Source organism: Eschrichtius robustus, chromosome 7 (genome assembly GCF_028021215.1).
Source record: "Eschrichtius robustus isolate mEscRob2 chromosome 7, mEscRob2.pri, whole genome shotgun sequence".
In the NCBI taxonomy this organism is placed as follows: domain Eukaryota; kingdom Metazoa; phylum Chordata; class Mammalia; order Artiodactyla; family Eschrichtiidae; genus Eschrichtius; species Eschrichtius robustus.
This window is the reverse complement of record NC_090830.1, coordinates 112,996,050-113,021,900: the sequence shown is the minus strand read 5'-3', so window position 1 is coordinate 113,021,900 and position 25,851 is coordinate 112,996,050. Positions and strand designations below refer to the sequence as shown.

Sequence of the window (25,851 nt, the reverse complement as noted above, 5' to 3'; positions counted from 1 at the left end):
AGAGGAAGGAGGAGTGACCTCCCCCTGGGGCAGGTCCCACAGATACAGCTGCATCTCAAAGAGGACAGGGAGGGGAGCTAAGAGACCCTTCACAGGAGCTGACTCCTTCTGCCCCCTACCCTCTTGTGGTGCCCCCAGGACCTCTGCAGAACCCCCTCAGTGCTACAGCTCCATCCTGAGGACCAGAAGAAAAGGGCCCTGCTATTCCCCAGGACAGACAAGCAGGCCTAGTAGGAAGGGAAAGAATGTGTGAAGGCCCAGAGCAGTCCTGCGGCTTCCTGGACCCTGTCTGGGTGCAGACCCACTCCTGCCTGCCTCTAAGGCCCCAGGCTGTTGCCTTCTCCCCCTCTAGCACTAGGCTCTGCCCTGCCACACCAGGCCTTGGAGTGATAGGAGCTGGGCGATCCAGGGAAGGAAGATCCACCTGCCTCCTCACCCAGACCAGGCCCAGAGGATTTAACAGGAAGGGTAGGCTGGCCTCTGTGTCACCCAGTGGGCCAGTTCTGAGGCTGCCCCTCCATCCTTCCCCCAGGCCCTGGATTAGGAGGTTGAATTTAGGTGCCTGGTGAGGGGAGTGCTGTCTCTTGCCATAGCTGGAAGGGGCGTAAGGACTCCAAAGTGGACCTGAGGAAGGCCCGCCTTCCCAAGGGAAAAGGGTTTTTTGCTGAGAGGTGGGTAGGAGAATGAAGCAGAAGAGAGGGTCTTTACCCATACACTCATCTCCCCAGACTGTGTTCCACCTCCTACCCCCCGGACCTTACAGGAATTCAAGACCAGTGAAAGAGAGCCTGTCCCTGCGAGGTCATTTCTGCATGACTGAAGAGTCACAGGCTGTGTGATCCTGCTTCCCTGGCACCGTCTCCACTCCCAACATCAGTCTTCAGGGCCTTTCCACATCCTGGCTTCTTCTAGGTGGCTGAGTCCAACCCACCCCCTCTGGCAGGGCCCCTGGCTTTCTGCTCCCCTACTCCAGGCAGCCAGAAAGGAGCACAAGACCCAGGCACTTCTGCAAATACGTTTAATGCACTTAGATTACACAGAGGAAGAGGGGGTAAGAAGGAAACGACATCTAAGTGAGTCACCCAAAAATTCTTACAAAAGTCCCAGGCTGGCTGCAGCCCCCAGGAACCGAGTCACCATTGACATTAGAAACTAATATAAAATTTTACAAAAGTCTGCTCATTGCAGCATTCAGGTACTTGTACAAAAGGAGGGCTCTTTCTACAGGGCTCCTGACTTACAACAGGGACCCAGGTACCTCACCTGGCACAGGGGCCTAGAAGCCAGAGAGGAAAGACAACCAGATAAAAAAATACAGTCAAGGGAATTCTCTCCTGGTCTGCCCCATAGGGGCCGACCTTCAGGTTTTTCCCCTGCTCTCAACTCAAAACCCAGTCTCAAGACCCTGTGTTTATTTTTTAAAACATGCTAGCCCTTTAGACTCTCCCCAAGGCTTCCCAGCCCCTGCCCTGAAGCCTCGCCTTGGGAAGAGAAGGGCAGGAAGAGGCACCAGCTCCTCAGCCAGACCTGAGACCTTGCATGAGCCTCTCCAGCCCCACAGAATGGCAGCTGGGTCTGTGGTCCTCCTGCAGCCCACACTGCACCTGAGGAGCCGTGGGCGTCTGCCTCGTGTAGCTGGCAAACAGCATGGGGGAGCCCCTTCTTCTCGGAAGCTTCAGCCACGGGGACCTGGAGGGATGGGGTAGGATGGGGCAAGTTTCGAGGAAGCCTGTGGAAGAGGCAGATTTAGGGAGGGAGGCTTCTTACCTCCCCAACTTACTATGAGGTCAGGGCTCCCAAAGAGCTACAGGGAGAGAAAGAAGGGGTCCATCTAGTGAGCGCCCATCATATGCCAAGTGCTGTGCTGGGCATGCCCCATGGTCAGCCTCGCTTCGTCCCCAGGGAGGGTCCCCTCTCACCAGCCAGAAGCTCAGTGGAGGGCCCCCTTGCTGAGAAACCTCTGGAAGGCACCACCACCTAAGGGAAAGGAGGTCTGGGCAGAGATGGCGAATGTTCCACCACTCCCCCAGAGCCCATGCACTGTAGGGAAAGGAGAAGGAGGCTGGTTCCGGCCGAACTGTGGAGGTTCCCCACACTGACGGGGCAGGAAGGGGCCACAGGCTTCACAGGCCCATCGTCTCAGAGCTCCCCTGCTTCCCTTCTGCCTCCCACACTGACAACAAAACTTAGCTCAGAAAATACCCCCTCCCCCCAAGCCAAACCAGGCAGGTAGAGGCAGGTCCCCAGAAAGAAAGAATCTGTGGAGAGGCAGGTCAGGATGGCAAGCAGGGAGGCAAGCCGATGGCACCTCTTTGGCCATGAAATGTCTGAAGACAAGAGCTTTAAAGGCAGGGATGCTGTGGTGGGTGAAGGCCAGGAAACGTCCTTCTGGAAAAGTCCTCAGAGCAGAAGGCACAGCTGCTGCCAACATCAGGTCCAGAGGGGCTTCCATCTTCGGCGCTTGTGTGTTGGGGGCGGCGTCTCTCCCAAGTGCCAGGCCGATCCGCCGTGAAGCGCTGAGTTTGATGGGGTTAACCAGGCAGCCCTGCTGGTGTATGCAGAGAAGGAACCAGACCCGAGTGGCCCCTCGGAAGTCCAACAGCCTAGCCACTACCCTCACGGCCCCTGGAGGCAGCTCTTTGGCTAGATTGCTCATCAGAGGCGTCCTGCACCCCGTGGACCTCCCTGGCACTCCCGGTGGTGCCTGTGTGTGTGGCGGCTGCAGACAGGGACAGGGCACGGGCCTGTGTGGTCTGTGACAGACAAAAGGACTTTGCTTTGGAAAGGCCTGAAGGGTGATCTTGGAAGAGCCGTCCCTGGAGTTGGGGGTAAGAGGGCACGAAAGGGGCTTGCTGATTCCAGGTCAAAAGTGGGAGACAACCCAAGAAGAACCCCAAAACCACGGGCCAGAGATAGGTTGGCTATGAGATAGGAAGACCACGAGATCTGCAATACTGGGGTGAGGGACCAAGGACCGCGAGAGGCCAGGATGCAGGAAAGGAGACAGGACAAGGGGTAGAGAATGAAGGATGAGAAATGAATGGATGCAGGGAGGACGGGAGCGCGGGAGAGTGCAGCGTTTGCAAAACCAAAGTGAAAGACATGTTGAGAGGTTGATTTTTCTGTTTTTAATAAGCCAGAGTCCTGCAGCCTGGAGGTTGGGAGGCCCGGGGGATGAGGAAATGGGATGGGAGTGGCAGAGAGCTGGAGACCCAGGCCCTGAGTGGCAGGTGGGGATGGTCTGTGAAGCGCTGGGCTTCGCCCTCTCTCAGGCACGCCTGGTTGGGAGGAAAACGCCTGGAAGGTGAGGCTGCAGTCACCAAGTCTCGGAGATCCTGATGATCCTTGAACTTTGTGGGGACCCAGTCCAGCTGGGAACCAGCAGCAGCCCTTCCTGGCCCCAGCTAAACTGGGCTCAAGGCTGCATGGGGGAGTGCCTCGGCTCCACCAGGCCCAGTTGGGAAGAAAAGCCTCTCTGCGAAGCTGGCTCCTTCAGGGCCCCGGACTGGCAGGCGAACACTGGCACCTTCTCTGGTGGCAGCTCAGGGGGAGACGGCCCCAGGCCCTTGTCTGAGAGAATGAGAAAGTTCATCTGGAAATAAAGTTCTGTTTAAAAAACATTATATAGATGGCTTCTGGACATCTTTGAGGAGCAATAAAATACCATCCGGTTTCTACAAAATAAAATAAGGAGGAAGAAAACCAAACACGATCGAAGGAATCGTTCCATGGCCAGAGGAGCTTGACTAACAAAGCCTCCCCAGAGTTGAGCTGGGCCGTACAGGCGGCCACTCCACCTCCCTCCTGCTGGGCTGTGTGGCAGAGGGTAGGTGAGAACGAGGCCTGTCTCCACCTAGGAGCACATCAGAGGTCCGGAGGCAAATCTCAAAACGGAACCTGTGGCAGTGGCAGGAGGGGAAGGTTGGCATTTGCCCAACTGTGGCCCACTGGGGCCAGGGCCTGGTCACATGGCTTGGCCGGCTGCGGGGGGAGGCCCCCGAGCTGCAGGTGAGGGGGGGCCTGCAGCCTGTGCGTGGCATCCCAGCGGGCTACGGGCGCAGTGGCTGCGTGGTCATCCTCACACTTGTCCTTTTATTTGTGGGAGTCTCATTTACGCAGTTGTTACACTGGAGTCACCGGGGAGCAGCTGGGCTCTCCCTTGGCCCCTGCAGGGCCCAGCCCAGGCTAGTGCAGCAGACTGTCAAAGACCACGTCGGGTAGGATGGAGACTTTGAGCTTCTTTTCGGGCCAGCTGTACTCTTTGGGAAGTTTGAACTGCGGAGGGAGAACAAGCACAGAGCCAGAGTATACACGGTTAGCAGAACCCACTGCCTTCTTCCCACGCTGCCTAGAGAGAGGCCAGGACCCTCACCAAGGCCCTGTCCCCTGGGTGCTGGGGGCAAGACAGGCCACTGGTTGCCTGGCTTCAGTCACCAATGCTAGACCCAGGTGGGCGGCTGGGGTCAAGCTGCTGGAGTTCACTGACCCCTCCTTTCCCCTTGCCCTGCCAATAATTAACTGGGGTTGGAGGAGGCTTGTTTTCTAACTCTTTCTTGACTGTGCTGACCTCCCTCCAGCTCACTTCCTTGGTTCTGCCTCAAGCATGTAAGGAATCTGCTCCCTGAGGCCCAGGGGCTAGAGGATGGGGGGCAGGGGAGGGTGCAGATGCTACAGGGAAGTGGCTTGAGGTCTGGAACTCTGCGGTCCTGTCCCTGCCATGGCTTCTTTCTGAGGCTGGTGGGGAAGAACGCTGGAACTGGCCCTCTGTAGCCTTTGCCAAAGGGTCCCCAGGGAAGGAGGCCCTGGCTCGGCCTCGGTGGGTGCCGAGAAGCAGGGGTAGTGTGGCTTAAGGTGACTTCTTGGGCCTGGTTCATTCTCGAGAGGAGTAAACCCCCATCCTCCTCCCCCTTGTTCATTCTCACCTGCTTCCCAGAGTTACCAGCCTGAGAGAGGTGCCAGCAGTGGCCAAGGAGAGCCCAAGGTCTTCCTACCCGACTCCCCGGAATCACTGATTTGCCTACAGTTGTGTTTCTCAAGCTTCTGGTGGGGGTAGGGGAAGAGGCTGACCTATCTTATTCCTTCTGTATGCTAGGACCCTGCATGGGTCCTATGGTGCTCATAGATGCTCCCCGATTTAGGAGCAGGGTCTGCCTTTTATGACTCCTGCTGCCCTGGGGCCAGGCAAGAAGACAGGCCAGTCTGGGAAGGAGGGAAGAGCAGGGCCTTCAGCCTGCCTAGAGCTGGTGCTGGCAGTGGATGGGCCTGACACTTCCTGGCTGGCTCCCTCTCCCTCCCTCTGATGGGGGACTGTCCAAGCCAGGACCAAAGTGGAGAGTAGGGCAGGGTGTGGGGACAGCCTCTGGACAGGAAAGAAAAAAAAAGTCATTTTTAGTGACCTACTTTCCTAAGCTCCTCCTGGCTCCTGTCCCTCCTGCCTGGACTACCCCCCTTCCACCCCCTGAGCACCCGAGCTGAAAGCAGCAGCCTGGCATGGTGCCATCCCTGTGCGACATGGCCTCTCCGGAAGCACTTCTGGGCAGCTGGCTCTGGTCTGACTGAATGGGAGCCAGGCTTCAGGGACCGGTGACTTGCGGGGGTTGACTGGCTGGCACAGACTGGGTACTTGGTGACTTTTGAATGTATAAATGAGTTAATTTATCAAGCCACATCCCAGAGGAGAGAGAAGACACTATCCCATTGGGGGTGACCTCAGGTTCTGAGGAGTTCCTGTTCACCTGGAGACCTGGACGGGCCAGTTCCTGCCCTGTGCACTGTCCTCCGCCCCGTGGACGTCTGTCGGAGGCCTCCGTGTCCTGGCTGACTCGGCCCTGGAAGCCCCGGCAACTGGAAGCTCCAGCCCTGGCTGAAAGCTGGCTCCTGCCTGGCTTCGCTCTAGCTTGGAAGCCTGGCCCCTGGCAGGTGAAGGAGCTCTCCCCCAAACACACTTCCTGGCACAAAGGGCGAAGGAAGGGTCTGTCTCTGCCCCGGGGCAGGGGAGGGCCCAGAAGAGCAGGAGGACAGCCAGCTTGCTAATGTTCCATTAACCTATCGGGCAGGGCACTAAGGCCAGGAAGGCTCAACCCGCTGGGGTGCTGCTTGGTAGGAGGCCGGGGGAGGGGAAGGGACTTTCCAGGATGAGGTAAGTCCCCACAAATGAGGATGCCGGGAACAAGGAAGAAAAACAAAGGGGATTATGGGCCCCATTCCTATACCCAAGCAGAACAGCCAGGGAAAGCACAGGCCCCCACCTGGCCCGCCAGCTCGGCTAGGGCTGTAAGAAGTGGACCAGAGGGGAGAGCTCATGGCCAGTGAAGGGAGGAAGGAGAGTGGCTCCTGGGTGGCCTGAGGCAAGCGCAGGAGTCCCTCGCTGCCCACCAGAACTCTCCCGTGGAATGTTCTCTGGCAGCAGGCGTGGGCTTTCTGTTCAGAACCTGCCAGGGAACAGCAGGGGCTGAGGAGAACTCTGTGCTCCTCAATGAGGAGCCTGAAGGCCCTGGCTGCCTCTTCAAGGAGGTTCTCAGGAGTTGGCAATTCAGACAGTTTGCTGGGTGTCCTTACAAGGGCTGGCAGTGGGGTAGGGGGTGGTTCAGGGAAGAGAAATAAAGCCATTTAACATCTCCTTTCCAGCCTATCTCCACACGTCTCACACACACACACACACACACACAAACACACACACACAGAGGCTCCTGGAGACTGGAACCTGCCGTCAGAGAGAATCAAACAGCTTACTTCCTCTGGAGAAGTCAAATCTTCCAAGTCCTCCAACATTTTCTCTACAAACTCTTCAGTCAACAGAATCTGGGAAGAAGGCACAAGACAGGCTTTTATTATTTTTTAAAAATATATAGTCTTTTTGCTAACTGCCAAGCTGTGGACCTTTCTTCGGGCCATTAAGGAGCTATGAGGCCACTGTGATGTGTTCTAGGGACACAGGGAAGGGCTTGAGGCCTATCCCCGACTGTCACCCACACCCCGCCCCCAACTCCCACCACCACCTGCCTACCACATCAGAGGGACTGGGGCAGAGGAGGAAGGACATCAGAGGACAATGGGGAGCAGGGGGGGACATCTGGAGAGATGGTGGCGCTGGTCCCAGAAGGGACATGAGAACGGGTTGGGAGGAACCCCTATTTTGGCAGTTCGGGCTTCCTGCGCGCTGCAGTATGGTAGAGGGGAGACAGAAGAGCCGAGGGGCAGAGAAGAGAGATTCCAACATCGTCCTTGCCCAACCAGGTTCACTTGGTAGGACAGAAGGAATCTGTCTGGATTTGGAACACAAGCCTCATCTGGAATCTGGAAATGCACCGGAAGGTACATCCAAGAACGTCTGAGCTGCAGAATTCGGAGACTGTACACCAACCTCTCTCATTTTACAGAAGGGAAAGGGACTCCTTAACTCCCATTTTCATCCGTGGCCTCCACTTCCCCTCAGACTGGAAGCTCCCAAACCCCTGCCCTGCTGGCCCCATTCAGCCACTGAGTTCTTCAAGCTTTCCTTTAAGAAACCTCTTCTCCAGGGCATCTCCCAGCTATCCCACTTTGCTGCTCTAGTCTGGTGTCTTGTGGCTTCACGCTTTGACGTAGAGGACAGCCTGGTCCCACTATGCGGCAGGCACAACCATCACCCTCACCCCCTAAAGCAGTTTTCACAGTTGGCAGCAAGGTTCAAGGGTACCCAGGGCTTCCTCAGCCTGGTGGGCCATCTTCTCAACTGGCTCCTCTGCCCAGCCTGACCCCTTCCTCTACCCCTCTCCTCCCCGTGCTGGTCAACGGGGCCCCCTGACCTCTGCAGCAGACCCTTCTGTCCCCCCGGGCTGTGGCTCTCCCCGCCTCGTTCTGCCTTCTCTAGCAGCCTGTGAACGCCCGGGGTGGGGGTGGGGGGACAGAGGAAGAGAACAATGAATTGAAGACCAAGGTGAGGGGCTCCTCTGACGAAAAGTCCCCTGTGACAAGGAGGAGGATCCAGGACTTGAGAAAATACCCATCAGGTTTCCCCTGGGAGTTGTCCACTCTGATGAGAACATAAGTTTCAACATTTGGAATAAAGTCAGCTTGTGAGATCAAGTGAAATGGCAGAGAAAGGAAGGTGAGCAACCAGGATCACTGGGCACCTCACAGGACGGAGGGCTCCGAAGAAAGGATGTTGATGGGCTGGAGGTGTGAGCAAGGAATGAGAAAACTACCCCAAGTGAACGGGTAAAAAAACACCACCACATCAGGCACCGCGCTAACCGCTCATATATCTTATCGCCTTCCAGATGAGGAAACTGAGACACAGATAGGTTATGTGATTTGCCCAGTGTCACGTGGTTTGTGAGCAGCTGAGACAAGATCAGGTCCTGGTCTTGTCTGGACTCTAACGTTAGTGCCCAGAGCACAGCTTCCAAATCCTGAGGTCTTACCCTCACGACATTTCCTCATTTATTGATCCTTCCACTCGTCTGCCCATCCAACTACTTGATTCCGTAAGCATTCCCTGGGTGCCTCTGCTAGGCCTGGCCCTGGGTGGAGCCTCAGGGACACAAGCATGAAGGCAGTCCATTCTCCACCTGGACAAGCACCTTCCCGCGCTTGACAGGGAGCCAAAGGTCATCTCCTTCTCAGGCTGCAAGCCCACAGTCGGGGACAAAACAGCTCCAACCACTGGCCCACAACTCCTCACCAAAGTTTCTGTTTGAGGAGCTCAGGCTTCAAGTGGAGACAGAGACAAGGTTTAGACAGGCAAAGCCGGTCCAGGGAAATGCCCACCTGAGGTGCCCCCTCCCACCTCCCTCCTGGTTCCCCAAGGCGGGACTGGCTGACTCCTCTCACAGACCACCGTGACCCCTTCCCAATCCCACCCTGATCCTCCTCCTCCCACAGCTGGAGCCCTTGCTCCTCCTGCTCTTATCCCAGGGCTCTCCCTCCCCACTACCCCCCCAAAGCCCAGAGTCTCTCTACCAGTTATCACCAGTCTGCTTGAGTAGTACAAAAGTCACATTCACATTTTTGGCATTTCCGGGGCCTGCTGCCATCTCTGCAAATGCTAGCACAAACACGAGCATACCTAAAACCCAATTATATTACAATGGCTCCAGTCTGGGCTAGGCTGAACTGATTTCTAACCCACAAATACTTTGGAGGGAGAACATTTCTGCCAGAGAGGTAAATAGGCCTGGGACTGTAGCTAGTGCTGGGGGTGAGATGGGATTGGGGGAGAGTTCACAGGGACGGTGACCATGCAGAGAGACTCCAAACAGCTGTAGAAATGGTAAAGGTAAACCCACCAACACTGAGTTCAGTCCTAAGCCAGTTCCTCTGACAAAGGTCTGGAACTGGTGGTGGAGAGAGGGTGAGTTATGGTGGCTTTTGGTAGACCAGCTACCAAGTGTGTACAATCTGTGTGTGGACTCATTTTATACTCAGCTGGGAGAGGGGATGGTAAGACCGAAAAAGGGGACAAACCCTAGTCACTCCTCAATTTTCACTTTTGGTGGTTTGTTGGTTCCTGCTGGAAACTTCACATTTTAAAAGAATTAAACAGGTAAAATTATACATGAGATCTGCATGATATTAAGGGTGACATTCCCTGCAAAGAAACACGACAGACTGTCATAGCTCCAGGCACCTAATTTAATTTCCTTTGGGAGTTAAACCTTAGAAGCTTGGATTGAACAAACAGGCCCTGTTCTTTGTATATTTCAGACCTGGAGCTGAGAATGTTAACAGATCTTATCAACAGGACACTGGAGATAGACAGCTATGATGGAGCAGCTCCTGGGCGCTCTCACGAGGAACAGACTCGCCGTTGTGATGCAACTGTGGGAAAAGCCTGTGCAATTCTGGGGCTTCGGGCTCTTGAAGCTCCCTGGGTCCCCATGGAGCTGCCTGGCTCTGCCACAAATAATAACAGGAAAGGCTATGATAATGACAGTGGTAATGATAATACTGCCAACAGCAGAAGCAGCGCCTCCCCCGTGTGCCAGGCACTGGGCCAAGTGCTTGACCGGTATCATCTCACTGAATCCTTAGGGCAGTCCTGCAAGGGAGGTAACCAGCATTCCCATTGTGCAGATGAGCGGGCATCAAGAGGAGACAAGTCTGGACTTTAGAAGAACAGTGATCTGACCTCATGGTGGTAGAAGAAGCTCTTTTCCTGTCTGGGGAAAGTACCCCAATTCAAGAAGCCTTGTATGCTCAGAGCTGACTCCTCTCTCTCCTCTGATGGGGGAGGTGGAGGTGACTTTGGCTTCAACCAATGGCCTGGAAAACCAGCGACACATCTCCCGGCCACCTGCTCAGCTCAAGAGGGCTGGAACCCTGGGCGTCACAGACATGCAGCTGCTCAAAACCAGGTTGGCCAACTGGAAAGGAAGGCAAACCATGCCCCAATACAGTTTCCAAGTGGGGACAGCAGGTCAAATTTCCAGGTCAGCTTGGTAAATGTGTACATAAGACGACAGTTACATTAGTCCAGAAAATAGCAGTAGAAATAATACTAATAATGAAAATAGCACTCATCGATGATAGTACTCACCAAGAGCTGGGCATAAATGCTTATGTTTGTGCACAAGCAACCCTTGGAGGGAGAAGACTCTCTAGTGAGAAGGGAAAGCCCCCCAAGCAATCTGAGCAGCAAACTCCCCTAGAAGGATTTTGAAAACACAGAGATACCAGGCCCCATCCAGACCTTCTGAATCCAGACCTTCTGAAGCTGAATAGCTCAGGCAAGGCCAAGGCATCTGCATTTTTAAAAGGCAACACCTCCCTCCAGGAGATCATGGTGGCGGGAGTGCTGGGGAAATATACTCACAGGGGAAGTGGGTTTGGGCACAGGTTTAACCAATGCAGATGAGTTAGTGGCTGCAGCTCTACCACCAGCTCTAACTGGTGGAGCTGGGAGGGGAGCAGTGGCTCCCTGCCCCCCACTCCCAACCTCCACCTTTGATGAGGCTTGGAACACAGGCCAGCAGCTTACTCCAAGGTGCTCACACCCAGTGCCTTAGGCCAGCCTGGCTGGTTGGTGAAGACGGAGGATTGTCAACAATCTCCCAATTCCCCAGGCCCCAGCAAGTTCCAGAAGGAACCTGAAAAGTGATCTTTCATCAATGCCTGCTCTGGGCAGGCCTGGCTATGGGACAGGCAGGGGCCCCGCTGCTGTAGATCTGATTCAAATGTCTGCGGTCAATGATATTTCTGAGTCTGCAAACAGCACTGACAAAGCCCACTCCTTCCCCTTAGTATGACAATCCACACTTTGTCTGGGGCCTTGTTTGCTCTTCGTGTTGACACGTTGTTCTTGCTTCCCAACAAGTTTGGCTTTCTTTTTCCTTCCCTTTCCTTCTCTCAGGGAAGGAGATGTGCTGTCTACGGGGCAGAGCCTGCCATGGAGCTGCTCTGGCACTCACAATGGCAGCGGGGGACACAGGACCAGGAAGCAGGCCAGTCTGCGTCCCCCCAACCCCGACCGGCCAGACAGAAGTGAGAAAACAGCCCAGAGGACCCCCGCCCCCCAGGCTCGGGGGCAGAGGTGTGTGTGGCAGCTACCACTGCAGTGGTGGCACAGGGAGGCCACCTTCATTTCCTGTCCTTGCTGGGTGGTGAGGAGTTGGCTGAGGTGGCCAGGAGCGGGCTCAGACTCCCCCTGCTCTGGCTGTCTGCTGCGGAGGGCAGAGCGGGCCGCCACAGCCCTCGCCCGAAAGGGAGGCTGCTGTACTTCCCTAGGCACAGTGCTGGCATTTAAACCCTAATGGCTGTACCCTGGACACTGAGGTCCCCGTGACAGCCCAAGCAAAGGTCTCCAGGGGGACCAGGTCGTGGCCAGGTTCACCAGTGGAAGGAGAAAGGGCAGAGGCACAGAAGAGGAGCTGCCCAGGGCCTGGGCCAGGGATTGCCAAGTGTCTTCCACACAACATCCAAATGGGTACATGGGGACAGGAGAAGGCAGCGGCTTGTCCAGAGGACAGTGGTGAGTCAGCCGCTGGGCTAGGAGGAGAGCCCAGCAGTGACTCCCCAAACCTGGCCTGGAGAAGAGAAGCCCAATTGAACAGCTGCTGGGTGTCTTCTCCCAAGCCCTGGGCCTCCCATCAGGGCTGGTAGGGAATGGCTGGGAACGGGGGGCCACCTGGGTGAGCTGTCAGACACCACACAGCTGAGAAAGCATTGCAGGGCTTAAAAAAATATTCTCATATTTGGTGATGTGACCCCTGTGTGACCTCTGGGGCCGACTTCTCCCCCTTCAGATCAACCTTGGCTGGGGACGGATGAACGACTCAGCTCTGGGCCAGGCTCCCACTCAGAGGCTAACAGCCCGGTGTTGACAGACTCAAGGGAGAGAGGCTTGTTAAAGCCACTGGGATGAGGAATGCTGGGGGAAGGCGTGCAGGAGAGGACGTTGGCAGGCCTCCCCCTGGTCTGAAGACTGTCCTGTACAACCCTGGAGTTGGTGGACAGCCTCTACCATCTCAGAAAAGATAAAAACAGCAAATGGTAGGGCAAATGGAGGAGTCCGGTGTCAACCTATGGAAACTGAAGAGCCTAAGGAACTGGAGGATTCCTGCCTCTCCAGCTCCTCCAGGAAGCAAGGAGTGTCCACTGTGCTTACTCTGGGGTTGCAGACAGCCCTGCATTTCCGTGCCGGGGCCTTGACGTTCCTGGGGCTGGAGAGATGGGGCAAGAAGGAGCCTGGAGGGCAGGTGCAGGCCCAGGAGCAGGTGGGTGTGGAGGCCTGTCTGGGGCCACTCCACAAGCTCCGGAAAGGGCCCAGATTCCCTCACTTGCTGCCTTTTTCTCTCAGGCTCTCCTTTGTCTCTCTTCTCCCACGTGGGGTGTCTCTGCCATGCCACTTCCCCAAGAGATAACAGGCCTGGGCTGGAGGCCAGAACAAGGTGCCAAGGCTGGGAGTGAGGGCTTCCAAGGCTGTTGAAGGCTGATGCAAGAAAGTCATCCTAGCCCCTCCCAACTCCTCTGGGACCAACAGGGAGTGTTCAAGCAGCAGCCAAGAGAACAGAAGTCTGGGTCTCTTCAGTCCTGGGGCTGCTGCATCCAGTTCCTTCCTGATGCTCTGCCCCCAGCAGGCCTGGCCACACAGGGGTCAGGGAGACACCCTGGATCCTGGAAGCATGAGTGAGAGATTCCTGTAGGAGGTGAGGGCAGGCCTCTGTTGGGGTCTCCCTCCAGAGGAGCCTGGGGTCCCTCCTGGCCCAGTGGAGTGGGCCCTCACTGGTGACTATGAGCCTGACCCCAGGCCTCCAGGAGGTCCTCAGACTCCCGGAGAGACAGGCAGCCCCAGAGGGAGACTCAGAGGCCCACAAGTAATTACAAGCCCAGGTTCCCACAAGCTAGGGAGCTGCCTGTGACCACAGTGGCAAGACCCTAAAGAGGAAGGCGGGCTGCCAGTCAGATGCAGAAAGGGCTGACTGCTTTGGGGGCGGGGTGGGGAGGAGGGCTGGTGTGGATGTTGGCTTCACAGCTGAGGACCGGCTGGCCTGGGGGCAGGGGCAGCGGGTTTCCCAGGGCTCCCTGGAAAGGGCCTTGAGAAACCCCTTGGTGAGTTAGGGTGCGTGCCTGGGGAGCGGGCCCCAGCCAGCCTTCCCGGGAGCTCCCCTGTGAGCTGGCCCCTGTGGTGGACCACACTAATGAGCCCATAACACAGGCCTTTGATTAAGCAGCTCCCAGCACAGCAACTTTATTGAAACATGCCGAGGCCAGCGGCTGGTTCCCACAGCTCCCGTTCCCGGGGCAACGGCGCCTGGGAGGGGACCATGTGCTGGGAGTCAGCAGGGCGAGTGCTCAAGCTCACTGAGGGGCTGCCAGGGAGGCGAGGGGGAACAGGGCTGGAAGGGAACACCAGTAGCCGGAGGATCAGGGGCTTGGAAATCAGGGTTGGGCCCAGACCTTCGTGGGGACTGGGGGGCAACATGACATCCGCCGAGTGCTCTGGAGGCCCAGGTCCCCAGGCTGCTGAGAACTGGAGATGCTGACTCCCCCCCCATCCCCGCTGCGGGCAGGAAGATGTTCCAAGGGGGATGGCGGGGCTCCAAGGACAGGTTCAGAGTTGAGCATGTGAAAGGCAACTGGGTGAAATTTCTTCTTGAGTTTGGGGAGACTCTAGTTCCTACTTTTCCAAGAAAATGTGCTTAACCTTCAATACACAAAAGTGCTATCTGAGGACACTTCTGCTGAGACCTGTCAACACACTGTCACCTGCTAGGAATGATGACCTGTGACCTCTCAGTGGCTGGGGGTCTCCTACTCGGTCCCTCGTTCCCCACTCCTTCCCAGCTCTGCCCAGGCAGAAGGCCTACCCCCTCCCTGCTCTCCACAGAGGCAGCCCGGTGCCCTGGGACACGATGGGGCTGGGGGGAGGACCTTTCCACTTGTGCTGGGCTAATTTCAAATGTTATACTTCAGAGCTTTTGCTACAGCAACTACCAACACCACATGGACAGAAATCTAATGTTACCAAGTGGGACTTTTAAAATGTATTTATAACTTTATGGTTCAAAGTAATTTTGTTATGAAACAATGTAATAACAACAGTGGAAAAATGCAAGATAATTTATGGAACACAATATCCCTAAAGCACCGGCTTCCATTTCTACCTCAGCTTAGTCTGGGAGTGTGGTTGGTGTCCTTTGTTTGCCGTTTGTTTTAATTAAGGGTTAGTATTTTGGTGGGGAGGGCGAGGGAGGAGCTGGCCTGAGGAAGAGACACAGACACTCAAAGACTAAAAACATGCCTACATTAATGCTATACACACTTCACAGACCCCCACAGACCAGGCTAACCCCACAGAACCGGCAAAATTCTCTTCCCCTTTACGGTAATCCCTCCACCCACCCGCACCCTCCACCATACACCACAAACAAGGCAGAGTAACCTGTTAGATCAGGGTCAGATTCCCTTTCTGAGAGAGGTAAGGTAGAGTGTTCCTCCTCCCATGCCCCCAACAAACAAACAAAAAAGGATGTTGTTCCTCTAATACATCCGGGAGTGGGAGTCAGGGTTGGGTCGAGTACCCGAGAGACCTGGACAGGGCAGGGGCTGGAAGGAGGCCTGTGGCTCTCAGGCCCCAGCACCCAGCTTGGCAATGGCTTGAAGCTGTGCTCCAGCCAGAAGAGCAAAGGAGGGACAAAGTACTCCGGAAAAGCCAGCAGGTTTCTGCACAGAGAAGCTGGGTGTCCATCAGGAAGAACAGGAGAACCATTAGATGGGGGAGGCTCTGTGTGCCAAGGCCTGCCCATCTCAGCCCAGCGCCCGGTCCAGGTCCAGATGCCCACTTTCTAGGAATTCTGGTGGGCTTTCCATATAGCACGAGAGTGGCTTCCACACTTCCTCCCATCCTGCTTCACCCTCCCGCTTCCTGTTCTTTGGTTTACCCAGTGTGCAGAAAGTCTCACATCCCTCAAACCTGAATTTCCGTGGCAAACAGAATTATCAACGGCCAGGGCCTGGAGTTATCGCTCCTGTCTCGGGGTACGGGGGAGAGGCCAGGAAGTGTTTCTGGAGCTGGTGGGCTAGGCAGCAGCAACCACACTCCACATGGCATCTCACAACCAGCCCCTCAGGAAGAGGAGCCGCCAAGAGCTGCCACGGGAGGACTGCGAGGGGGCGGGCACAGGAAGAACCCATGGAAAGGAGGGAGGGAGAAGAAAAGGAGCCTTCTCACTTGTAACCAGGGTCCATGAGCTGCATAAGGGTGCTCTTCGGTGGCAAAGGCGCCTTCTACTCCCGTGGAGACAAAGGTGATGGCCATGTCACCTGTGATACTTTTATATGTAAAGTGCCGTCCGTGCAGGAGCCTGCCCCTGGGGGTGGGAACATGAGACAGTGAGAGCAGGCCTGGCCAAGCTCAGGGACTGTGGAGGCTACACTCCCTGGGACGGGCTGTCTGGCAAATGCCCTCCTGACCGACCATCTGCCCACTAACAGGGGCCTGGAACTAAACACGTTCATCTCAACACCTCCCAAAAGAAGCCTCTTACGAGTTCTCTACTATTATCCTTCCAAAGTGCTCAAGGCTAGCAGATACTAGAGCAGCATTCAAAGGGCCTGAAAGGGGACGGGAGTCCACCTCCTTCGTGTCCTGGTGAGGAGATTGAGGCCAGAGAGGCCAGTTAGTACTGTGCCCAAGGTCAGGCCCAGAGCTAAAAGGGGGATTGTGCCCCACCTTTGTTTGGAGGGTCGGGGTGAAGAAGCACCTAAACGAATTTCCCACACCCTGGGATGATGGCCTAGTGCCCTCACAGCACAATCCTGTGTCCGGGGCACAGTCTTCCACCTCCTCCTGGGCTCCCCACGAGATTTAAATGGCTACCAAGGGCACATCTTAAAAAAAAAAAAAAAGCTGAAGCCAAGTGGGGTCACTCTGAGGGAGCCACAAGAAGTTACTGTTAATCCCAAGTCTGGAAATACACCTGGGGGAAGGGCAGGCAGGGGCAACCAGTGGGGCAGAGATGCCAGTCAGCAAAGGCAGCAAAACCTGCTCTTGGCTTTCTCAGGTTGCCTTAGATTAACCCTTCACCAGTCTAAAGGCCCTGAGCCTGGGCCAGAGAGGGAGCTGGAGAGGAAATCGTTGGGGTCCTGGGGGGATGGTGCGGGGGGCTGGCCAGACCCTGGTCGCTCTGGCCACTTGCTCTCGTTGCCCTACTGGGCAAGGCTGGTTACCACACAAGGTCCTTCCTCAGGCTCCAGGGACAGTGGGGATGGTCCAAACCAGTGCAACCCCTTTCTTCCTTGTCACTGCTGTCTGAGTTTAGAGTTATCCTTGCTGCTTCTCCTGCTATAAAAGTGAGGGTGGAACCCCTGAGGGCTGTGGAGGAAGCCAGCTGCAACAGGTTTAGCCCAATGCAGCATCCCCATGCAGAGAGCTGAATTCTGGCCACAGGGGTGGGTTTCTGGCACTGTGGACAGCAGCAGGAGGGACACAGCTGGGCTTTTGGGTCCCTCAAGGAGTCTGCTGTGCAGGCCACAGGGTTTGGAGAACTGAGTGTTCTGCATGGAAAAGCAGCAAGGAGGAGAAAGAGTCCCACCCATCAGATTCCCCTGCCCTATTACCCCAGTGCTACTGGGGACCCTGCCACCCCTGACTCTGGGCTGGTGGGATGGCACGGCATCTCCCTAGGTCACTGAACCTTCGTAAGGGAGCAGGGCTGGGGGACACTTCTCTGGACAAAGGAGCGCTCTCCAGCGCGGTGAGGGCTACCGGAGGGTTCAGGGTCCACAGGCTCCCCCAAAGGCCCAAGATGGAGCGGACTGACTAGCTTTCCTCCCCACCCTGGGCCCCAGACTCTGCCTCGGTGTAGGGGGCAAGCACAGGCCTGCTGGCTCCTTGAGGCCAAGTTGTATGCTGTAGGGCTTACCTTAGGCAGAGAGGAATGAGGGCTCCTGACTCCTGGTTGAATTTCAGATGTACGCTCTCGAGCTGCCGCGTGCGGATCAGCTCATGGGGAATAATGGCCGTGGAGCTGTCACTTTCCAGGCTGTCTTTGCGGCTCCTGCGAAGCAAGCACAGGAACAGGTTCAGCACGAGGTGAAAACCGCAGGACAGGAGGCTCTCAGGCCAGGCTCCTGAGGCACGACAAGGATGGTGACTGATGATGAAGATAACAACAGCCACCATTTACTCACTACACACTCGCCAAGTGCCAGCCCTGCGTGAGGCACCTCTCGCTGATTACTCCTCACGGCGCCCCCGTGAGGTGGGCACTATTATTATGGCCCTTTTACAGATAAGGAGCTGGGGATCAGGGAGGTGACCTAACTTGTCCAGGTCGCACAGTGGGGACTGTGGAGCTGGGATTTGGTCGCAGGTAGGTCTGGCTCTGAAGCCTCATCTTTGGCCAACACTCTGTATAAAAGCTTATGTCACAGTGGCTTGTTCTTCCCTAAGATAGCAGCAGGGGCTTCTGGGAGCCCTTCTTCCCCTGCCCCAGAGCCTCAGACCCCAAGTTCTCCAAGGCTGGGGTGCTAGAGTGCCAGAAGACATGGCTCCCAGAGCTTCCTTCCTGCTGACCCTGAAAAGGCTGACATCAGAGCAGGCTCAGAGCATGCACACTCCTGCTAATGGCCAGCAGCTGCCGTGACATACACATCCTTCATCCAACAGGAAATGACACAGTCTTCATCGAGGGGTGGAAACCAGGCTCTCAGGAGTCAGATCAGTGAGCTTGGCCGGGCAGCAGGACCGGGCCACCACCCTGCTGGGCTACGAGGCCCCAGGAACCCTGTACCAGATTCCTCCTGACTGTGGTCCCAGCCATGGCGAACTGTCACTGCTGCCTCGCGCTCCCTCCTGTCCTGCTTCCCACCCACAGCTTGCTCCACAGCTGGGCCACGGGGTCCCTTTGCAATCTAAGATGTGCTCTTTCAAATTCAGCTGCCCCCACTGACAACCTCTCAAATCTGCCTCAGCCAGAAGTGAGGGTTACCCACTGATCTCATTCAAAAGGCCAGATCCTGGTTTGGACTGTGAATCTCAGAACAATTCCCCAAGTGAACAAAATACTGGGTGAGAAGCTTTAGTTATTTATTGTTGAAGCGGCAATAGCCACCCAGGATGATCTGGGCTTGACAGTCACACAGCCAGTGGGGGCCCAACCTCCTTACACACTGGGGGGCTGAGCGCTGGGGCCTGTGGCCCAATGAGGCACCCCAACACTCAGAGCACCTCCCCAGAGGGAGGAGGATGTGAGGTCAGCAGGCAGGATGGAGGGTGACATCGGACAGCACAGGCCCTACTGAGGCAGTGGTTTATAAAGCTCCCGAGGTAACGGGGACCATTCCCACCAGCTGGGTGGATCCACCCTCAGATGTGACATGTGACTGATCTTTCACAAAGTGGTCCCTTCCTCTGGTTTCCAAAGCCAATTCTGAAACTGCCCTTTGCCCTAGTGTCTCCTTTGACAAACCCTTTCACAAGACCTGTGAAGGAGACAAACATGCTGGCCAAGAGGGTCACAGAATTTCAGGGCTGGAAGGAAACTCTGAGGTTGTTTAATCTACCTCTTTCCTTTACAAAAGAGAGCCGGTAACGTGCCCAAGGCCACAGAGCTGGGCTGCGGCAAGCCATCATGGGAGCCTAGGACCTCTGACCAGCTCTCTTCCCCTTACACCCCAGCTGCTACGCCTCCCTTCTGAGGAGGGCAACACCAAACACCACCCTCGGGGCTGGGACAAGAGCAGGACTCAAGAAAGACAGCAGCCCTCTTTGGTGAGGCCTTACTCTCCTCCCGAGTAAGGAGTCCATAGATTCACTCACTGAGTCCTCACAGCAAGGACTCTACACCAGGTAGATTCCTCTATAGTTAACGCTTCTTGTACAGGTCAGGAAACCCGCGGCTCAGAGAAGTGATGTGATAAGCCTACAGTCACAGAGTGAGTTTAAGAGGAAAAGCCAGGGTGTGACTCTCACCATCACTTCCCTGTGCCACCTCTGAGACACACCACCATGCTCCCAAAAGGCCTGGCTGCCAGGTGGGGCCTCCGAGCCGGTGGGCCTCTCTGACACAGGCAAAAATGCTGATGAATAGCAACTGGGGGTGGGAGCAGGGGGGTTGGGAGAGCAGAATCAACAGCACACAGGGCTAGAGATGTCTCAAGCTGGAGGGAAAAATAAATTGTTGAAAGTCAGCTAAAGTCACCTTGGTAACCGCTACAACACACTCACCCAGAACGAGGACATCAAACCCAAGTGCAAACAGCTTTAAAGAAATGGAAAAGAACTTAATCATCTGAAGAATTAATGTGACAAGTGCCCACATTTACACCTCCCACCAACCTTCAATCATTTGAAAACGTACTTTAATCTTTTAAGAGAAAAAAAAAAATTGCAAAATGCTAGATCTGCAGTCCTGGAGCTTGGGTATTTCCGGCATGCTGCTTCAATGGAAACGCGGCTGCTCCACATACACACACGCAGGAGCCCAGCTTTTTGCTGATTTGTTTTTTCTGGACATCGATGCAGAAGCATGAATTATTTGTGTGGGCTGGGTGAGGTATTAAATCTGCAGCCGACACAGGTTTGCAATGTTTTGCATGGTTGTCAGCTTAATCTTAGTCATAAAAAAATAAGTAGTGTGCTCGCCAGCGTGGCCTAATTTTTCAGCTGGGCTGTTTTCTCCCTGAGTTCCTAGCAGAGGGGAAGGCAGAGCTTGAGGGCTGGAAGGGAGAATGGCTCCTAGGGAGGCATGGAGGCCCATAACCGCTGGGTGCTGCTAGGAAGATGGGGCCAGGGGATGAAGGATGCTCTGGGAGGCAGAATGGCTAACAACATAGGTTTGGGGTTTGAGTCCCATATGACCTTGGGCAGATAACTTAGCCTCTCTCTAAGCTTCACTGTCCTCTCGATGGGTAGAATAACAATACCTTTTCCTTATAAGGATTAAATGAGATGACCCAGGTGAAGCATCAAACAGTGCCTGGGATACAGTAGGTGCTCAAAATGTTAGCTGGCTGCCTCTAGAACTCTATCTGCTCCTCGTGCAGGAATGTTGATAGCTTAAGAGAGACTTATTTGCCTTTACCCTGGGCCCAGAATCCAACCACCTCTGGCCAAGTCAGTCCCCCATTCTGAGCAAAGGTCCTTGCCCTGGGCTTGGAAGAGGGGACTTCTGAGATGGGGCAGCAGCCACTGTGGGCCCTGGGCAACCGCTGGTGTTCTGGGAAGGCCCAACTACAGGCCAGCAAAACCCCTTGAGGCCTTTGTTCTGCTGAGAGACATGCTGGCAGGACCGCCTTCCTACACAATGAGCACAATCAGCCTTCCTGCAATTCTCATCTACTGGTCCTCAAGTCGCCGAGAATTAGTTTAATCCATCCTCCATGACAGCCTTGTAAATCCCCGAGGCTGCTCACAGACCAAGAGGAGTTTCTCTTTTCCAGTATTTGTAGCCCCAACTTTCAACTATATTCTTAAGATAAGGTCCTGAAATCTTCCATTCATCCAGGTCACTCTCCCTTGGATTCACTCTAGCTTGTCAAAGCCCGAGTGTCATGTCCAGAAGTGAAGTGTCATGTGGGAAATAAATACAGTATGTGGTTTACCCAGCAGATCACAGAAGGACTGTGAGCTTTCTTGTTTGGGATACTTTATTTCTATTAAAACTGTCATCAGATTGTCTATTCTTTGTAACCTCAGCATACTACCAACTTATACCACACTCCCTCTGTCAACAAAATCTCCCTCAGGCTTTCTCCCATGGACTGAGCTTAGACCTCTTCCCCCCTAGCTTGTATGTACTCTAGATGATTTGGAGCTTAGAACATAAATCTGCATTATCTGGCTAGGGTGTCAAGCAGTCTGGATATTTCTGAAACCTGACTCTGGCACCCATCATATTGGCACTCCCCCCTGACTTCACATCACTGACAAAACTGATAAACTTGCCATCGATGTTCTCATCCCAGGCTTTGATTAAACAGTGAATAGGACAGGGCCAGGCAGACAAGCTGACAGACTGACATCATCATTCTTTGGGTATGCTCATCCAACTGATTATAATCAACCCAACCATTCCATCACTAAGCCCCTCACCCTCCTGGATGCTCTGTATAGACATTTCTCTGTCTTGCCAGCAGTGATGTCAGAAGACACTCTCAAAACATCTTGCTAACCCCCACCTATACAAGGTCTGCAGCACTTCCTTTATCTACCAAATAGAAATAGGTTAAGTGTTTCTAAAAAGGCAGTGAGGATGGTCCGGCAGGTTTGACTCTTGGTGAATGCATGCTGTCTCTCAGGCCTCACTGTTTCTCCTTAGAGAGTGTTCACAGCCTACTCGCTGAATAATCTAGCCCAGAGTTTTCCCTGTGAGTTGACACCAAGCTCACTAGTCTAGAGAGTGCAAGATGCTTTTTGCATCTTGAAATTTTTGAGTGCTTTCAGTCTGCCAACACCTCTCTCCCATTCCCTCAGAGATTACTGACAACAGCTTCCTGAATCTCATCTGCCAATTTGACTGGTATTCTGGGGTGCAATACATGTGGACCAGGAGATCTGAAATCATGGCTTCAATCCTCTTATCGATGCCCATATGACTCTTCCTAGTCTGATAACCATTCGTTTTGAGACGGAAGCACAATAGAAGTAGAGGAAATTTTTGCTGCCTCTCTGCCTCTGATCAACATTACTCTGTCCAAACAATGGGGCCTAGGTTTTCTTCTTCTTGTTCGAAACAGAACTATGAAAAAACAAAGTCCTTTTTGCTGATCATAGCCCTTTTTTGCAAGACTTAATTCTTCTTGAGTTTCAGCTTTTCTTGATCCTATTCCTTAAAGTGTCTGTTGGTATAACATACTTCTCTCTCCAGCTTTTGTTCAAATCCTTCAAAAATATTCTGAGTTATGTAAAGAATTACCTACATATCTCTACTGGTCCCCAGAGGTATTACACCTCTTTTTAGTTTTCAGGGGACTTTCTGCAATGATAGTATTAAGGGGTACCTTTAACTGAGTGCACACGATGATGCCAGGTCCTATGCTAAACCCTTTATATACTTTATTCCTTTCATTTCTATAACAACCCTATAAATAGGTATTATTTTTCCCATTTTACAGATGAAGAAACTGAAACTCAGATACTTAAATAACTAGTCCAAGATCACACAAATGGGCAAATAAAGGGCTGAGACAAAAAACCCCAGGTCTTCCTGACGCCAGCTAAAGTGTAACCACAATATTTTTCCTTAAGAGCCTCCCATCCCTTTGAGTGGTCTTTCCTTCTGGGGTTTCAAAGGCCATGAAGACACATCTATTTTTTTTTTTTTTCCCTGAACTCTTAAAAGAATTGCTTCCTAGAAGCCACGGCAGGGCTTCCCAAAGGGTATTTGATGGAATTTTAATTTAAGAGAAGCTTCTAGAAGAGCAGATGTGGCAAAGGCTGGATGCAATACACTGCATCTCAGATTAAAGATCCATAAAATGTTGGCATTTCGAAGACTCTGAGGAGGACTATAGAGGGCAAAGGAACCAGTTTCATTTTGTGTAAGCCAGTCTCTTCCAACCTTAGCCACAGGAACCCCTTTTCACTTAATCCCCAACCGACCCCCCTAAAAGGCTGTGGGGACCCTCCCTCTGGGGACCACTGGTCAGGCAGTGCTCTGACAAGGCCCAGGGTTTTCCCTCCTGAACCCTGCTCTGCCCAAGCGCGTTCTCCCAAGGCCCTGTCACTCCCACTCCATCAGCTTCCTTGCCGGTCAGAGTCAGGTGCACAGCCGAGGTGCCTCGTCATTTCCTTCACCCCAAGACAGACGCTCTCAGGAGGCCTGTCAGACACTTATACGATGCTCACCTTCAGCTCTCAGCCCGATGCCGGGAAGCTGAAGTTCTTCTGAGTGACCAGGGATTACCTTGGTGACAATTTTGTGATTTTTACCTGGAATTTTGTGTCATTCTTTCTTCTCACTGTGCAGGGCAAGCTGTAACAGCTCCTACAATATCACTTCTCTGACTTTTTTTACTATTCTTTTTTTAAAGTTGAAAGAGCCAAATAGTTCTATAAGGTTCATTACAACAGTCAGCAGTCTTCCCACTCCCCACTCCTCGGAGACAACCACCGTCATCTCTGTTAGCTGATTCTTTTGGTATTTTCCTCAATACCTCTAATACACTTTCTTTCTACTTCCTGGTATTCCTTTTTCAGGCTTTATCTATTGACTTGCTGCTACAGAAGACGAGCTTTTAGCTCCCTTCCATTCCACCCTCCCACCTTCCCAAGATAACTATACTGTAAGTTTGCTTGGCTCAGTATTAAGTGTTTACGTTATTATACTAATGCTATTTACAACTGAGTCATGTAGTATAATATGATTACTTTTCCTTTCTAGTGTGATTTAAAAATATATATATTTATTTATTTTATTTTTGGCTGCATCGGGTCTTAGTTGCAGCACGCGGGATCTTTCATTGTGGCGTGCAGGTTTCTCTCTAGTTGTGGCGCGTGGGCTCCAGAGCACGCGGGCTCAGTAGTTGCGGTGTGTGGGCTTAGTTGCCCTGTGGCATGTGGGATCCTAGTTCCCCAACCAGGGATCAAACCTGCATCCCCTGCATTGAAAGGCGGATTCTTAACCACTGGACCACCAGGGACATCCCTAGTGTGATTTTCTATTTTCCTTGTATTTAATAACCGTATTGGTTTTCTATGTGTTTATTGCTAATTCAATCCTAAACTAACAACCAATGGCCTACAGATTCTCCCAAGACTTTCAAATAGAGCAAATATTTATCAATTTTATCTTCTTTTTAAAAAATTAATTAATTAATTAATTTATTTATTTATTTTTGTCTGCGTTGGGTCTCCGTTGTTGCATGCGGGCTTTGTCTAGTTGCGGCAAGCGGGGGCTACTCTTTGTTGGGGTGTGTGGGTTTCTCATTGCGGTGGCTTCTCTTGTTGCGGAGCAAAGGCTCTAGGCTTGCGGGCTTCAGTAGCTGCAGCACACGGGCTCAGTAGTAGTGGCTCGCGGGCTCTAGAGTGCAGGCTCAGTAGTTGTGGTGCACAGGCTTAGTTGCTCCGCAGCATGTGAGATCTTCCCAGACCAGGGCTCGAAACCGTGTCCCCTGCATTGGCAGGCGGATTCTCAACCACTGCACCACCAGGGAAGTCCCTCAATTTTATCTTTTTAAAGACACTTCTCTAGGGGCTTCCTTGGTGGTGCAGTGGTTGAGAATCTGCCTGCCAATGCAGAGGAGATGGGTTCGAGCCCTGGTCCGGGAAGGTCCCACATGCCGCGGAGCAACTAAGCCCGTGCGCCACAACTACTGAGCCTGCACTCTAGAGCCCACAAGCCACAACTACTGAGCCCACGTGCCACAACTACTGAAGCCCACGCGCCTAGAGCCCATGCTCCACAACAAGAGAAGCCACCACAATGAGAAGCCTGTGCACCGCAACAAAGAGTAGTCCCCACTCACCGCAACTAGAGAAAGCGCACACGCAGCAACGAAGACCCAACACAGCCATAAATAAATAAATAAATAAATAAATAAATTTATTTAAAAAAAAAAGAGTAGCCCCCGCTCGCCGCAACTTGAGAAAGCCCGTTTGCAGTAATGAAGACCCAACACAGCCAAAAATAACTAAATTAAATAAATAAATAAAATATCACTTAAAAAAAAAAAATACATTTCTCCAGAGGATCCTTCCAAAAGGCTCTAGTCTGAACTGTCTGCCTTCCGTTCTTGCGGCACAAGTGTCGTCATGGGATCACCCCTTACCTTCACACTGGTGATTCCTCTCGCCTTTCTCATGTTGGATCCTATTTCCTGCTCCCCATATGTCTTCCTCACTCATTTCGATGGAGCATATCCTCTAGCAGATTTCACTTTTTTAGTATGCTTCTCTCTGACCTGCCACCCTCAGGGGTTTTCAGGCAAATTAAAACACCAGCTTTACTCTGTGCACTGGTATAGAGACTTCCAAGGCCTTCTTTCCAGTTATTTTTTCCTGTGAATTGGCAGGCAACTCCTCCACTTTTATCTTCTTTTACAGGCAGTACCCAGTGGTGAAGAGGTCTAGATCTGGATTCAAACAACCCAAGGTTCAAATTTTGGCTCTGAACTTTATTAATCTTGGCTCATTGACCCGAAATAAGTTATACAATCTATCTAAGCCTCCGTGTTCTCGTTTGTAAAATGGGGACAAAAATAGCCCACAACACAGGGCCTGGCACATGGCGATACCTAATAAAAACTGCTTGCTTGGGACTTCCCTGGCGGTCCAGTGGTTAAGACTCTGCGCTCCTACTGCAGGGGACACGGGTTCGATCGCTGGTCGGGAAGCTAAGATCCTGCATGCCGCGCAGCCAAAAAAACAAAAACAAACAAACAAAAAAACCTGCCTGCTTGGTCACAGAACCTGTCCAGCCCAGGATT

At 53.4% G+C, this 25,851-nt stretch overlaps 1 protein-coding gene across 4 annotated transcripts in view; it reads right to left on the bottom strand.

The window, feature by feature from the left end:
* Positions 1 to 1,004: 1,004 nt before the first annotated feature.
* SUFU (SUFU negative regulator of hedgehog signaling) overlaps positions 1,005 to 25,851 on the bottom strand; it is a 110,328-nt gene continuing 85,481 nt past the window's right edge. For 3 of the 4 annotated variants that reach the window (XM_068548464.1, XM_068548466.1, XM_068548467.1), the window contains 4 exons: positions 17,346 to 17,480; positions 15,653 to 15,791; positions 6,733 to 6,801; positions 1,005 to 4,275 (listed from right to left, as the gene is read on the bottom strand). In XM_068548464.1, coding sequence (XP_068404565.1) covers positions 4,186 to 4,275; positions 6,733 to 6,801; positions 15,653 to 15,791; positions 17,346 to 17,480 — 433 coding nt within the window. In that variant the 3' untranslated portion in view covers positions 1,005 to 4,185. Of the gene's footprint in view, positions 4,276 to 6,241; positions 6,802 to 15,652; positions 15,792 to 17,345; positions 17,481 to 25,851 lie in introns of those variants that run through there. The other variant, XM_068548465.1, reaches the window with a different exon arrangement.